General features: G+C 37.9%; 1 protein-coding gene across 2 annotated transcripts in view; it reads right to left on the minus strand.

Annotated features, from left to right (window-relative positions):
• Unc5c (unc-5 netrin receptor C) overlaps positions 1 to 17,492 on the minus strand; it is a 355,058-nt gene that overhangs the window by 97,295 nt on the left and 240,271 nt on the right. For both annotated transcript variants that reach the window (XM_063247291.1, XM_063247292.1), the window contains exon 4: positions 2,648 to 2,751. In XM_063247291.1, coding sequence (XP_063103361.1) covers positions 2,648 to 2,751 — 104 coding nt within the window. The remainder of the gene's footprint in view (positions 1 to 2,647; positions 2,752 to 17,492) is intronic.

Genomic DNA, 17,492 nt, shown 5'->3' on the forward strand with positions numbered 1-17,492 from the left:
TGAGTTCTTGGAAAATTTACTAGTTTGAACAGGAAGGAAGAAAATTACTATTTCTTGGTACTCTGCAAAGAATATCCAGTACTGTAGAACATTAATTCTTTAATGGAGTTTTACACATGCATGTAAATCACAGATCAAATGACTGATCAGTCACATGATCATTGAACATCTACCATCTGACTCATCACCATCTATCTGCCTTGGACACCAAAGAAGCACATATTCAGTATGCCCGACTTAATAAGGAATGGTGAGTTATTATAAAACACAGGAGTTTTATCTACTGGTCTCCTTTTAAGATCAAAATTTTACTTTGTGCTATTTTATAATTTAAAATTCCCTAAAAAGAAACAAATGAAAATGAAATAATATATTAAACTAAAATGATCATATAACCTTTAACTCCCCAAGTTACTGCTCATCTTTTTCTTTTCATTTTGCCTGTTCCTCTTGTCGGGTTAAGGTATTCATTAGCTTTTTGATCTGGGTGACTCTAGCAATGTTGAAAGCAACCCATACTGGAGCTGATTAGCCTGATCTTCAGTGTGTATGTCTGATCTCTCTTTTGACTAAAAAAAAAGAAATGAAAAAGTAATATGGATTAAATATAGTTCTTTGAATGTCAAATAGGTATATGGTTTTTGAGCTTGTCCAGTGTTAATTGGTCTCTTCCCTGGTGCTACACTAAAATTCACAGCCAATTAGTTTTCTGTCATGAATCTTTACTCCTTGACAAAGTGAACTACTTTGTTAAGAATACTGAAAAAGGTGAAGCATACCAGGATCTCCTCACTCAGTATCTGGGCAGGGACCAGTTACATTTAAGAAATCTTGAGCAACAATGAAGCTATGGATACTCATACTATTCGTTATGTGCTTTGGTCTTCAGGACAGTTTAACAGAAGAGATAAGCGTTGGATTTTAGAACAACAATTAAGGAGACAGATACACATTCGAAATCATCAAAATGAAATACTGAAAAGAGAAGAATTTCTGCATTTTTAGTTACACTCAATCATACCATGTCTTGGTGATAGAAGATAAACATCTGGTGTTGGATGAAATGTTAGAGTACCAATGGGATGTCAATTACAAATTTAAGAAAGCTCTCTTTTTTTTCAAAGGAAAAAAATTAATCCTTAGAGATTTTAATTTTAAACATACACATGGCTGTAACAGAAAATGGAGTTGTTTTATAAATGTCTTGCCAAAATTAGCAATTAATTTGTCATTAATACTAATTTGGAAGGAACAATCAGATGCTTGATTTTGATGTTGTAGGACTACATATCTATGAAGGTTTCTACCTTTTTTTCAGTTTCCCTAAGACTGAAAAACTGTAAGAAATCAAATAGTGCATTAGTTATTAATCATTAATCACTTTTTGAACACTGTCTCAGTATTATTTTTCTAATTTATGGATACATAAAAGAATCAGCTGAGGCAGAAAAAAAATCAGCTGAAATGGGTGGTGCACACCTGTAATCCCAGCACTCAGAGGCTGAGGCAGGACGATTGCTGAGTTTGAGGCCCGCCTGGGCTACAAAGTGAGCCAACCAGAATTATATAATACGACCCGTTGCAAAAAGACAGACAGACAGAAAGAAATAAAAAAGAAAGAAAGAAACCCAAGCAAAACAAAAATCTCCAGCTGACCCATGGCTAGACCCATGCATAGATCCAAACAGAAAACAACTGACATGCTTCTTTCCACATATACAGTGAAGTCTACAAATTCCACAGGACTCATGGACATTGGGGACTAATGAGACTGCCATCAATTTGGTAGCTACCTATCAAATTAAAGTGTGCCTGGGTCTGCAAGACTTGGGATCAGCTAAGGCAATCATGTTGGCTACACAGAAGGATGTTACCTATTACTCATGTAACGAGTAAATTGTTTTATAGTTTAGGCCTATTTGTTAGCAAACAAAAGTCACAGGATCAGTTTCGCTCATCAGGATGCTCAGGATGGTGTCCTGGGCTCTCCTGGGAGTCATGTAGGCAGATCTCCCAGAGATGGGCATTTTCAAAGGCACTGTATCATCTGGTGCTAATGAAAAGTCCTGGTATGAATCTGATTCCTAATACTTCATTGGCAATAAACACCCTTATTGTAGCAGAAAAATGAAAAGTAAGAGTGTGATAGAAAATTTACATGATGAAACTAACTGACATTCATTACTACCAAAACATGTTTGAATGAATGAGGCTTTTGGGTTAAGTCCGTGATTGTATCACAAAAATACACTACAGGCTCATTCATGGACACAGATACTCTATATCCACCCACACATCTTACACCAACAATTTTTTTGCATATTGTCAAGAACAACAGTAAAACTGCCAGAATTGTAAGTCACAGCATCTTTCTCTGGAAGTGCCAAGTAAAACAGCATTTCTGATTTCTTGAAAGAAAATGACAAACTAAACCACACTGCCTGTGGTTTGTCCAGTGGGACATTCTAATTGACTCCCAAGTCATTAATCAGCTCCCAATCAATCTATTTGCCAGCAGCCTGCAGTTAGGATTCCATTACCAACCATTCATCATGCCATGCCCTAATTCACTGCACCATTAGCTATGGATCAGGCCTTTGTTAGAATCACTAAGTGCCAACTGCTAAATACAAAGCATTTTGGTCACCTCAGCCACTGGGATCCCTTCAGGTGGTCGACACTGGAGTAAAACTTCCTGTTCCAGGCTTACTTCCTTTCCCAGGGGTTCCTGCTCAAAGGTCTTCCGCAGATCTGAAAGGCATGGGTAATAAAATAGTCAAAACCAAAAAACATTCACCTATCCACAGGAAGTGCACAATTTTTTCCCAGTTAGTATTTTATGCCTTTGTATGTTTTTAAATCACAGGCAGTTAGTATTCCCTCAGAATTCAGGTAGCTGTATTTTACCTAGTGAGCATTATAAAGCAAAGACCTGTACCAACTTCAAACTTTCAGAGCAGTCTCTGGAGATCCTTACTTAACCATCAGTGAAATTCACTGGTTATACTTCCTTAGTATTTCTTGATAATCAACCATGGTGGTCACATTTTAAACAAAAGAACCTCATGATTCTTACAGAGTTGCTCGTGTGTATGCATATTTTCCTCCTTTCTTACCACAGACACTATTAGAGTTGTAGGAACTCCTGAATCTTTTGATCAATAAATCAAAAGCAAGTTTCTGTTGCAGGGTAGAACAAAAGAAAGCTGGAGTCTTCAAAGAATGAATATAACTTCTTGAAATGCTTTAAACCTCAGGCAGAGGAGAGTAACTCCCGAAAACAATCCAGAAATAACTCCATTTCTAATTATGAATCTGTTCTTCAATTAGAACGTTAAGTAGCCATTTCCACTCAAATATACCAAGTAACTAATCATGTGCTTATATACAGTTGTTTGAATAACATGTAGCAGAGTTTTAGAAACTATTATGGATGGACACAAAAATGTTAGAGACTAACCCATTATTTAAAATAAGTCAGAGGCTCAGGCTTCAGGACATAGTTTTAACCAAGTCATTACTGAGTGTCATATAATTATTTTGTCTTCATTGTTTAGCCCTAAATTCTAAATCTATTTTTTATCTTAAAAATGAAAAATAAAAACAATGATACTAATTTCTTTTTTTAATGATACTAATTTCTAATGTTAAAAATTTAGAGTTCAGCATTTAAAAAAGTCCATAAAATTTTTATTTTGTACACATACAGTTGAATTCTTTCCAATGAAAAGTTACTGGAATTTTATCTAGGGAATTTTAATAAAAAATAAATGCCTCTGCTCTTTCATTCCATGTCCCTGATAAAGATACAAGAATCTAAAGGTATCACTTCAGCGCACTGAACCAACAAGTGCGAACTCAAAAGCTCTCAGGGTACTTCTCTAATGGGTCCCTTCCAGTGAAGAACCACCCAGAAGACACACTGATAAATCCCATTGCTAAGTAAAACCCACCACCACCACCACCAACAACAACAACAAAAAACCACTGCTAGACATTTGCCATTTTGTTGAATTTCTTGGCAGAATAAAAATTTGAGTAAGAAAATCATGGATCTCTGTGGTTTTGACGAAAGACAAGAGGCTCTTGAAAGATGGACAGAATTTCTGTCAGAAAGGTCCCTCGGTTTGATTAAGAAATTGAGAGCCTTTTAGAAATGAATATTTAGAAACCACAGTACTACCATAACTTCGAAGTTACCTACACCATGTCCTTGTTTTACATATTAGAACAGTGTGTACAAAATTATCAAAGCTACACAGGAAAATAACTGCTACTGCACTGGAACCGCTGGCCCTCAATTTCAAGCAACCTGTCATCTCGTATGTCCCTCTACCAACTCTGCCTTTCTAACAGGAATTTGAAATATAGTAGTTTCTACTACTTCTTCTTTTTTATTTCATTGAGATAAAATTTTGTACAACACTGTCACCAATAAAAAGAACAGCAATAAACAACTTTGCTGGGATAAATGGGATAAACTGCTACTGGCAGAGCCACTGTGTTTCTGCAAAATGACTCTGAAGGATTCTCATCTAATGTGAGCTGACCAAAGACCTGACTGGACTTAGTTCTCAATTCAAATATCATCCTGATTCACTTTCACTTAATTAGAATACCACAAAATGAAGTTATATATCAGAAAAAATGAGGCATATATGTTTCCAAATATTCACAGAAGTCCCACTTAATAAATATTAATTTTCTCCTCAGTGTAGGTATTTTACTCTGTACTTAGAATGAAAACATATAATATTCAGACCCAAATCTCAAGAAGCTAAAGTTGATTCATGGAAACCCTTCTGTGGTGAGGAATGGCAAAGCCTCCATAGCCTCTAAGCAAAGCAAGAGACCAGACACTATTTTGCCCTGTGTGAAGGCAGAGACTCACCTGAATAAACCTGGAGGAGGACAGTGGGGTTATCCCAGCTGGGGTTAGTGGAAAAGCAGTTTCTAAAGCTAGATAGATCACACCTTCAGGAAGATCCAGGTATTTGGGGAGTACCAGAGGCCAAGATATTGCTACTGCATTGTCTGACATTTTGGTTTCAACTTAAATATTACCAAGTTGGGAAGAAAGGTCACAGTTTTATTTTGGTAAGTGTTCCATTCAGAATATCTGTAGTATACTCAATTAGAAAAGTCCAGCAGTTGTAGATCACAGTTTCTAAACATGGATTCTGTGAGATTTGCAGACAGGACAAATTTTCTCCCTTCTGAGGCTGCCTTTCCATATAGCAGGATGTTTAGCCACATCTCTGGTCTCTACGTATGACATGCCAGTGAGACCCCTCCCTAACACCATGGAACAAATGTCTGCCACCAATACCGAATGTCCCAGCCCCACTGAGAACACAGGTTTAGAGCTTGAGGGAGAAATTCCAGTGGCTGTCTCAAGGCTAGAGCCCTGGGACTTGTTGACATCACAGGGGTGGAGGAGGACTGCAGCAGAGAGAAGAGGAGGACACCACTGAAGAAGTCTCCCTCCCTGCAAAAATGACACACAATGGACAAAGAAGCAGGAGGACACCCACAAGGACAAGTATTAGAAGAGCCAAAAGGAGAGTAAAATGTTCAAATGTGGGGAGACACACAGGACAGGTGCAGCGCAGACTCACTGGGAAGAAGCATTGGTTGGAAAATGCGGTGTGCATGGGAATGGGGGACCTCCTACTCTCTTCCAAATCTTCATGGTGCTTGAAGTCAGCACACACCACCAGAGGCAATGGGTTTGTGTGCAGAATGCTGTGACCCTCATTAGCGTACAGCATCATCCAGGGCATAGTTTTCAAGTTCCTGCCGTAGGAAGGCACAATGTTATGTAGTCCTTGTTCCTCCCTAAGGATGGTGACCACAAGAAGCACCTACTTGAGGAGCCAGGCATAATTAAACCATCATTAAGTATCGTTATTCTGTTTTAATTGCTTAGTTATAAATTTTATATATATAATGTCTATATATCTATATCTATACATAATACATATATATTATACTATATATATGATATATTATAATATATATATATATCTAATATCTAAAGTGATCTTGCATTTTACCCCTGATAAGGCAATATTTATTCTTGAAAGAACTTTTAAATTCTGCCATAAAACCTCCCTCCTAGCCCTTGCGTATGTAATGGGCAGAGGATGCTGTGGTTATATGCACAGCAGCTGCTCCTGTCCATGTGCGTCTCGGTCCTGTTATCCTGCATGGGAAGGCTGGGCTACAGCTGAGCACATCCTTTATCATTTGGCGAGAAGTGATGCAGACCAGGCCAGATGCCTCGCAGGCAGAGGGAACACAAGGGTGATGAATGAATAAGCATGAAAAACGGACACTTGTCAGCTAGGAATTAGATGTAAAACAGAACGGTTGCAAATAATCCTGTCAGAAAAAAAATTTTTCCTTTCAGAAAAAAAAAAAAAACAAAAAAACCAAAAAAAACAAAGGCTGTGGTTTAGCTCAGCAGCATAAGTGCCTGTCTTGCAAGCATCAGGTCATGAGTTTGACTACTGGTACTAATAATAATAATATTTCTTATTATTATTATATTATAATAATTATTATTATTATTTCTGCTCTTGGGAGACCTTTAGGATTCTGTTTCTATTTTCTTTCCAACAGTTCTAAGGTTCCTGCTAAAGCGAGTACAAAGGCCTTTCATTATAACCTAAACTACTTTTGCAAATTTGGCCTAACTCTGATTTAGTTATTGATTCTATCAATTAAAAGAAAAATCAGCTTTGTCATATGCATACACTCAGAGAGACATTTACTCAGGAGTATGAATATTGGCTTAACAAATCCATACACTGAGATTCAATTAGCAAATGTTGAATCAGACCCAAAATGGTATGGATTTCTATTGCCCATTTACACACAATTAAAGAACATCATTCTGAACATAAGTATGTCTGCAAACAAAGGCTTATTTTTCATTATAGAATTTGGATGCTTTCAATGATTTTTTTTCACAATATTGTGGTGGGAAATTATCTGTAATATGGAATACAGAAGTACTATACACCAATTTATGCCATGTTGCCAGCATTAACTAGTCCTGTTTTTTGACAGTAGAGTTAACAGAAAAGAAGGTGAACTGAGCGATGAAAGGCTTTCTGGACTTTACTTTCCTCATTTAGAAAATGAAAATAAAGGACTGGATGTTTTTGAAGGTCTCTTCTCCTGTAAGAGCCTATGAATGAAAGACTTTAAATATGTAGAGTAGGAGAAACAAACTTATCCTTTGTGGAATAAAGTAATTCTTGATTGTAACTATCCATGCCAATGAAGCATAATAAATTAAATTATTTTTAAAATGTAAGAGTTAGTGAATTTTAGAAGACCCACTCTATAATATGGCCCAACTGACAACTTGTCACAGAATTTTTGGACTCGAGTCTACAGGTTTGGAAACAATCAGAAACTAGAGGGAAGGGTAGGTTCCAGAAGGTCCAATGCTAAAAATTTTAGTAACTTTCTTGTACAAATTTAAAAGTGGGATATAATATATCTTGAAGTCTTAGTCACTGTTTTTCATAGATGAAACACAGTATCTTAAAGGAGGAGAACTTTATTTTGGCTCAAAGTTTAGAAGGCATGGTGGGAAGGCCTGCTGGTGACCAAGAAGCAGGGTGAAGGGAGGAGCCAGGAGGGAGCTATGTCCTTCCGGGTTACTTCCACAGTGACTTCCCCATGATGAACCCACTCATCGGTACAGCTCCCCCACAATCCATTCGCATCCCAAAAGTCCCACCTGTGAGCCTATGAGAGGCTTATTTTATTGTGAAAGAAAAAATTTCATAACCAAATAAGAGAATTATAAATTACACAATAATTTTATAACCAAATAAGAGAATGATAAACTATGTATTGTGATCATCAAAGTAGTTACTCAGTGCATGACATAAACCAAAGATTCTTAAAAAAAACCCACAGACTTTCTTTTTCTACAAAGATAAATAATATAAATGAAGCAAATTAGCATATATATTAAAATATTTTTAAAATAGAATATTTAAATTTCTCTCTATCTCCTATTTAATTCTCTTCTCTTTTAGTTTTTTGAGGACTCTCCACACTGATTTCCACAGTGCTTATATTAGCTTACATTCCCACCAGCAATGCAGAAGGATTCCTTTTTCTACTCATCCTCATCAGAATTTAATATTAGATTTTCTGATGATAGCCATTCTTTCTGGGGTATGATAGTGTCTCAGTGTCATTTGATTTTACAATTCCCTGATGGCCAATAATGATGAACATTTCTTTCATGTATTTATTGGCCATTTGTACTGCTTCTGAGAAGTGTCTGTTCATTTTGGTCACCCACCTTTTGTTTGAGTCTTTTATTTTGGGGTTTACCATTTTAGAATTGTTTATATATTCTTGATGTTAACCCTTTGTCCATGGAACACCTGGCAAAAGTAATTTTCCTATTGTGTAGCCTGTTTCTTCTCTCTGTTGATTTTTATTTATTTATTTTTTGGCCATGCACAAGTTTTTAAATTTGATATGATCCCATTTGTTGATTGTCACTGCAGTTCTGTTCAGAAAGTCTGTCCTATTTTATCTTCCAGCAAGTGAGTATTCCTGTTTTAACATTTAGATCTTTGATCCACTTTGATTTTAGTTTAGTGTAAGATGAGATATATAGATCTAGACTCAACCTTTTGCACAAGGATATTGAACTTTTCAAGCACCATTTACAAAAGAGCGTATTTTTCCCCTAGTGTATGTTTATGACCCCTTTTGTCAAAGATCAAATAGCTGAATGTGCCTGGGGTTTGTTTCTGCTTCTTCTGTTCAGTTCCACTGATGCACATGCCCGTGTCTGTGCCAGCACCAGCCTGCTTTAATTACTGCTGCTTTGCAGCACAGCTGCAGGTCTGGGGTTATGATGCTACCTGCTTTGCTTTTGTTATCAAGGCTTGCTTTTGCTTTTCTGGGTCTCTCCTGGCTCCACATAAATGTTAGGGTTGTTTTCTCTAGCTCTGTAAGGAATGATGTTCACACAGTATTTTGATTGGAACTGCAATGAATTTGTGCACCAGTTATATAAGAACAACCATCTTGTTATGTTGGCCCTACCTATCCAGGAACAGGAGATAATTTTCCATTTTCTGACATCTGCCTCAATTTCCTTTTTTGGTTTCAAGTGATTTTCATTGCAGAGGTCTCTCATTTTTAGTTAGGTCTCATAAGAGTGTGATGACACATTCTGGATTCAAACCATAACATCTACAAACACATATGAAAAATTAAAGTCTGACTTTATAAATGTATTGAGGATTATTTTGACAAAACCAGCTTTTCTCCCTCTGGGACAGGGAGGAGAAAAGAAGGAAACACCTCCCTTGAGCAACATGCAGGAAAGCCCATCGTGTGGGTGTGCCTGCCTACAAAGGAGGAGGAACCGTAGCCCTAGCTCAGGGCCAGTCCAATGCATCTGAATGGCCACTGTGGTCTACAATTCGAAAGTTGTGGTCACACCACCATCATTCACCTGTGAGCCCTGATGATTTGGGGATATGACAGGGAGAAAATATCAGCAAAAAGATCACCCTCTGACATTTAAGCAGTCTGGTTATTAAGTCTATATTGTTTTTCAAAAGATAAACATGTTCTCAGTCCAAGTTTTTAAAAAATTGATTTACATTTATTAAAAATGTTCAACCCCTCAGCGATGCTACTTCATTATGCAGATTTACTAGAATCATATTTTGGAAAACAAAATCCTGACAATGTATTAGAGACCAGTATGGTGAAGTTAAGCATTCTCTAATGGCTTATAGTTCAATAGACTATTCTAGTGGAAATTCAACCCTCGAAATTCTACAGAGTAGTAAGATATAAATGAAATAGTATATTATTCATGTTGGTTGTTTTTTTTAGACCTCTTAAGGTTTTATGAATATTAAAATACATATTGAGTATGAAAAGGTTTTGAAAGAATAAATTATTACAACTCTCTTTTTAATTACTCATTTCTGGAATAAAAGATACCCATATGTGTACATTTCCCATGCTGCATTCTCTTCCAGACTTTTGCCATATGGTCCCTACGTTTAATAACCCTTATTTTTTATAGAGGATTTCAGGTTTATTACTTTTTTTCAAACTCTGTCTTGACCCTGCTACTCTCATGGGACACATCCATATTACAACGAAACTATCAAAAAGAAAGTCCTGTTACTTACAAACATTAACTACATTATAGATTTTATGTGTGGTCCAAGACAATTTCTATTCACTCATTGTGGCCCAGGAAAACTGCATGCCTACAGTCCACAGGCTGCAGGTGGACATGCTTGAGAGGTGGAGGGAGATGAACTCCATGCAAGGGCTTCAAAGCCAGTGTGTACTGGTGTAGTACATCTGCAATCCCAGTGCTCTGGGAGGCTGAGGCAAGAAATTGAAGATTCAAGCCCAGCCTGGATAACAAAGTGACTTAGTGAGACCCTGTCTCAAAATAAAAAGGGCTAGAGATACAATTCACTATTAGAGAACTCCTGGGCTCAGTCTTTAGTATCCTATGTACAAGTACTCGTGCACGCACACAAACATGCACACACACACCAAAGGTTTAAAAATCTGTAATTGAGCAGAAAATATGCAACGTATCTGATACCATATTATATAAATTGTGTGTGTTGTATACCTGCATGTATTTATATGTGTTTGAGTGAGGAGATGGGTATTTGTTAGCTGATTATAACATATACATTCTTTAATTATGGGTCATGGCAAAAAAGATATGCAAGCCCCAGGAAGGAGATCACTGCAGCTCAGCACAATGTCTGGTGTAGACCCAGGCCTAGGTCCTGACTGTACCACTTGACTGTGTGACTTTCAGCACACCTTTTAACCTCTCCTGAGTTTCTTTGGCTGAAAAATGGGTATAAAGTGATAAGTAAATATTTCACAGCGTTACAAAGGCAGGATATAAAATCCTTACTATTATTTCTGACATAAAGTCAAGTGTCCAAAAGAAAGGAATTCCCTATGTCATTCCTCCCCACCGTATTAGTAAATTTTATTATGGTATACAAATATTTCACAAGAGCTTTATGAGTAAAATTTAACTGGGTGAGACACAGTACTTACAAGCTTGGGAGGACTAGGAATTGAAAATGAAGGTTCAGAAAGAAAAATCCAAGGATTACTATGATGTGCTTGATCCTTGGGTGGGAGCCTGGAGTCTGTAGTTCTAACAAGCCCTGCAAGATTCATGCACACACTGAAGTCTGAGGATCATGCACTGATAAGGTGCTTGATTGAGAACTGGCCCTCACTGTATGCTGTATGCTCAGCACTAAGAGCACTGCAGGAGGCCCTTGGGGCTGGGCAGACTGCAGGGAGGCAGCTTTCTTGCAGTAACCCCCCCCCAGCTGGCTCTAATGGTCCCTAGGGATGACTCCACAGCATTGAGCAGGGCTTACTTCCTCCTGGCTGACAGCTGACATCTCTGTCACAGAACATTTGTGTATCCAGAAGTCACATGGGTAACATAAATAGGACAGAGCCGGGCACGAGATTCCTCTTGCTTGAAAAATGCTGCTTACTGAAGCTATATTTTGCTATTTAAATTGTAAGAGACCTGAGTATAAAACCAGCTCACTTTCTGCTTATCTTGATGCTTGGTTCTGGCTACAGCAGCCCTTAGGAATGCAGTCTCTAGGGGCCACGTGTTTAATTGCCAACAAAAGTTGAAAACACAAGGGGCTGGGGATTTAGCTCAGCAGCATAAGCTCCTGCCTTGCAAGCAGGCAGTTGTGAGTTTGATCCCCAGTACTGATAAAAAGGAAAAAGGCAAAAAAAAAAAAAAAAAAAAAAAGTTGGAAACACAGCTCTTCATGTGATTTTTTTAAAAACTAATTATGTATTTTATCGATTTGTTAAAACTCTGTCAAAATATTTATCTAAGATAGTATTTTGAAGACTAAACCAGTAATTGGTAGAGATTGCCACTTTGAGACCATTGGTCTAGCAAGCACAATGCTAACAGTGCTAACACTTCAGATTTCTTAAAATCCTTTTCAGGAGACAACCCTCAAAACTTTCCCCCATAGGGATCTCACTTCTCACTTTCAGGTACATAACCAAGAAAATTCACCAGGAAGTTAGGCTTGTTTGTTGGTATTACTGTACTATGATATTTTCTGAACTAATAGTTTAGTAATTTTTGCTTCCAAACTTCCTAGTTTAAAAAAATAGAAACAGAAAATTGACACCTGCTTTATTGAGTGATAATCAAGGAGTCAGCAGGACTGGGCTTCCTCTGGAGACTTGCAGAAAGAGATCAGTTTGTCACTTTCAATTCTGCTGGCTGCCAGCATTCCATGGCTTATGGCTGAATCCCTGTCAGCCATAATCCCTGTCCCAGGATTAAATGGCTTTCTCAACTTCGATGTTAAACCTCCCTCTGCCTTTCTTTCATAAATCACTGGTAATGGCATTCAGAGCCCACCTGGATAACCCAGAATAATCTCTTTATCTTAAGATCCTTAATCTTATCTGTAAGGTCCTTTTGCCATATTATGTAATGTTTAAAAATTCTAGAGGTTAGGACCCTAAGCATTTGAGGATCATAATTCAGCCTATTACAATGGTTACCAGCACAGAATCTGGGGTCTACCCCTTCCCCAAGTTTAATCCTGGTTCTGCACTGAATGAGGCTGCAGTGCATTTTTTCACATACAAAATGATATTAGTTCTACTGAGCACATAGTGTTACTGTGGAGATTACCTGTCAAGGGTCCAGAGGCCATGGCCATACCATTTATTTATTTATTACCAAGACTCCAAGATACAAGTATCAGAACTTGCCTCCTTAATTAGGACTGTCTTGACAAAAATGGATCAAGATTTAAGGGAATTTTGTGTTTGGAAGCCATTCTTGTAGTAGTGATCATTTGTTGACTGTCTTCTATAGTCTCTGACACAGGCTCAGTGTCACTTTCAGCAAATTCAATTGCTTTCCTATGATTTCCATTTCGTACTTTCAGATTACTTTTCAACTAATTCTTTATCCACGCTTAATGAACAGAGGTACTGAAAACATTTCAATTTTCTTTTAAAAAAGGAACTATTTCAATAAATTTTTCCAAGTGCTCCTCTAGCAAATAAAATAATTCCATGGTTACATGAAACATTAATACTTGTGTTCTTAAAGGGAAAAAATGCACTTTTCTTCCAATAATGATGGAAGGGGATAATTATGTTGTCATAGTAGAGTAGAATTTATGCTTAAATCACCAAATCTGGCTGTTAATGGGGAGTAACTGCTGTGAACCAACCAGTGCAGCATATTTTGGGGCAACTGGATTAGCCTTTAGAGCTTTGGGCACTTATTAAAAATGAAAAATACCTGACCTTGTGCTGCAGAACCTTAAAAAGTTCCTTTAAGGTTTCTTATCCAGGAATAGTATATCTGATCTTTGCTGAATTTTTTTTAACCACACAAATATTGTTATATTAAGCAACTCATTTGGTTTTTAAATGTAAGGGCTGTATTTTTAAAATTGAATGAAATTTTGGTTACTTGCCTTTTCTTCTCAAACACTGCAAATGGTGTAAGACACAAAAATCATCCAAACAACAAAATTCAGCTACATACAGTTCCTTCTATGATTAGATGGAAAAATTCATAAATGGCTGCAATTCTGCGTAATGACCTAGGATGCATGGAAATTTTTTAAAAATTCAGATTCATCATTTCCTTAGCAGTGACTTACGAAAGTTGCCTCACGTCCTTCTTCTGTTTCATTATATAAAAAGGGTAATGACAGGATCTACTCTAATGGTTCTTGTGAGAATCACAATAGTTGCATGAAGGACAACAACAATCAGATCGATGCTGAGTCCTTGATGCTATTAGGACACAGGGTATTCTGTACCAAGAAAACTTTCATTTTATCATTCACATCTAGTCACACCATTTGGCAGGAGGGTATGGTGTTGTATCCTTAGCTATGGCAAGCCTGGCTCTCTCCCTCTGTGCTGGGATCATTTAAACTGATAAATCTCAAGCAAACATAGTCCCTTTAGAAGGGAAGCACATTACAATTTCAGCCATCCTTCTTTATTTTCTGACTTTGGGACATATATAGGACAAATGCATTTGTATTCAGATAGTCTTGCCAAAAGGCTTTCTAAAAAAAATTTAGAGCTAGATCTCCAAATGACATCCATTACAGAGAAGAGGGAGAAAGAGGAAAACCCATGTAGGTCACTCCTTTATATTCACATTGCATCTTTAGTCTCAGAAAAAAATGATTATATGTCATCACAGTATTTTTTAAGGTATGTCTTAGGGATAAGTAATAAGAAACATGCCAACTTTATGGATGAGGAACCTGTCACACTGAAACACTAAGGTTCTTTTCTTGGAGTACAAGAAAAGAAAAAAATGCAATGATGGCAGACAAGACTTTTAGCAAATATGCATTTTAGCCATAAACTTCCCCTTTCAAATGGCATAAAGAACACTTAAATGCCATGTTTCAGTCCAGTGGGATGTTTCATCCCTGCCTGTAACATAGAGATAACGATTTCCTCCAAAGTATTACTTTACAAGACAGTGCTCTATCAAATGGTTGTCTACTTCTCCAAATAAATATGGGTTATAAATGCCTATCGATTTGTGGGGCATTTCAGGAGCTTCTGCCCATATGAAAAAGCAAATATGCTTGGAAAAGTATAGACTGTCACTATCAGGCATGTGTTATAGTTCTCACTATGAAACAGAAATGCACAGTAAACTACATAAAATTATGTAACTTTTGAGATATTTATGAAACACAGAAACTAGTAGAATTTCTGTCTTACCTAAAAAAATTTGAATTGTATAAATTGTCACCTGATGTGAAATATGGCCTCTGTTACTTAACAGTGGGAACTTCATGACTGCCTAAAGGATTAGATCTCCTGCTCAGAAAAGTCCCTTACCAGTTCTTTTGGTCATGGGAATCTGCTGAGTTCTGCCAAGCTATTTCCTACCAGGTCATTGGATATTGGTCATGGTAAGACTACATCATTGAGAATGTCCATTTAAAGAAAGGCATTACCTGATTTACTAATTGATTTTATTTTATACCAAGTTTTATGCACAGGTGGAAAATGGAAAAATGTGTACAAGCAGTCACACTACTTCATTCTGCTACATATGTATTTAATTAGAGGTGCTTAGATATGGGAGGAGAGTTCATTTCCTCCTTGTGATGTGTACTGAGTACCTCCACAATGCCGGTATTACCATAGGCATTTTGAATTCACCAGTGAAAAAATCAAACTAACATTTTGCCCTTGAAGACCTTACTTTCTAGGGGGATAGAAGGAATAGAATACAAACCACGAACCTCATAAACAAATCCATGAATAGCAGGCTAGCAATTAGTAAATGCTAAGAAGAAAAGGAGTAAAAGTAACAAGGCAAGGAAGGGGATCAGGTGATGGAGGGATGTGGAGGGAGAGAGGGAGAGGAAGGTGAAGCAAAAAGATTTAAGATGTCTGGGCACATGTACCGGCTCCCATGAAAAACGTAAACATTGTGCACTGCAAACATGTACGAGTGAAATAAAAATTAAAACAAAACAAAAATAAAAGACAAGCAAGCCAAGTGAGGAGGCAGTGGAAGTGATGCGAGGGGGCACAGAAACTAACTCTTCCAACTGACCGCCTTGAATCCCTTGGAAAAGCAAACCATTTTGCTAGATGAGCAACAGATGAGCCTTGTGCTGCATCGCCACTCTGCTCCATCACATGCTTTCAACTTCATTCTGTGGATTCGGGGTCTTCGTGTATTTAGCACTAGCCACATGCATGGCATCGGTTTAGGCAAGGAGGGGATCACGAGGCAGAAAATTAAGTGCCTGCCCTTGGGAAGCTTGTACTCTGGGAAGGAATCTGGCCAACATAAAAGAAAACAAGTAATGATAAGAAAATTGCTACCAAGTGAACAGAGCAGAAAGCTTGGGCTGGGTTCCAGCAGACTGCCCTGAATAGGGATTGGCTCAGCAGGGATCTGAATGAAAGAATGTGAGATAGGCCTAGGGCCGGGGAAGGATGTTTCCTGATGGAAGGAACAGTGCTTGCAGATTGTGTACCAGGAATGAGTTCTTTTCTGCGAACAAGGGTGTGGTTAGAGCAATGAAGAGAGAGGCAGGAGGTCAAGGTCTTTCTGTATTATTAGTAACTGCGAGCTTATACATTGTGTGCATGGGGAAAATGAGGTTTCCCTGATTCACCAACTTCGACATCTTTGTCACTGCTTCTTTTATTTGTGTGCAGTTTGCTAGTTTAAAGCATGGACTTGGTTCCCGGCTGACTTGATTGTCCATATTCCAGCTCTGTAACTTCAGGCAGGATTTTTTGCCTCTCTTTGCTTTCAATTTCCATATCTATTAAAATGGGGATAATAATAGCACCCTCACATGCAAGCTATGCAAGAGCTGACTGCGCTGGTTCCTGGAAGGTGACTAGAACAGCACTTTTGTTCTTAAACCTGTTTGTACACAGGAGCCCCACGTGGTGCTGTAGTCTTCCACCTGAGATCAGGCATCACTGAGAAGTTCTGAGCGCAGAAACAGGTGCCCTCAAGGTTAGTTGAAGAAAAGAGAAAAAAACTTGTCTCTGCTGGCTATATGTTGAAATGCTTGTTTAGATAATCGTCATTTGTTTCTTTTTATTGTTTGCAATGTAGCCAGTGCAAGAGTGTGGCATCACTCATGTGGCTGGCATTGTTTTGGGCACTGCTGCTCGAGATAACCTGCTAAGTGCTTATACATTCATAATTATGAACAGTGTTGACCTCAACTCTCAGATGGCCCATGTGGTCATTCTAATCACAGACAAAAGGTCAAACATGCTGTGAAAGGAGGGCAGAAAGGGTGACCTTCACCACCCTTAACTTTTTGCAGAACTGTCTCATTGTTCTCTGTAGGCAGTGGCCACTGTGGTACTGGGTGTGATTCACTGGTTTGCACATATGATAAAGAAGAATACCGAGGGACTCTCCTGCCATCCCTAGGAAGATGGATTCTCCATGTGTGTAAACCCCGCTGCCCACAGTAAACCCACTTGTGTGGGTTGCAGAGGGTGACTCTCCTCCACTCTCAGGCGCGGAGACAATTATGATCTAATGCTGTGTGAATAAAGAGAAAATTTATGCCAGGCCTGGGATGAAAGGACCTGCAGTGTTCGAAGTCTGCTAGTTTGCTAAGTTTCAAAATCCACATATAAAGTTATTTAAACTATTCTATCTGTTATCATGTGTACCTATGGCCATTTACCGAACACTTGCTTTATGAATTCACTACAGTGTGCCATATGCTTTAAAAATTTATTTCATCTTAAAATAATCCTATCATTTCCATTTCATGCCTGATGAAACAAAGATTCACAGAGGCTAAATAACTTAAACAAGATCTCCCTTATCAGAGATACCTAGGATTCCATGTTACATCGACCTGGCCTGATGTGAGAACTCTGGA

The sequence above is a fragment of the Cavia porcellus genome, unplaced genomic scaffold (genome assembly GCF_034190915.1).
Source record: "Cavia porcellus strain 051 isolate PalLab524CR breed Dunkin Hartley unplaced genomic scaffold, mCavPor4.1 scaffold_4, whole genome shotgun sequence".
NCBI classification, from domain to species: domain Eukaryota; kingdom Metazoa; phylum Chordata; class Mammalia; order Rodentia; family Caviidae; genus Cavia; species Cavia porcellus.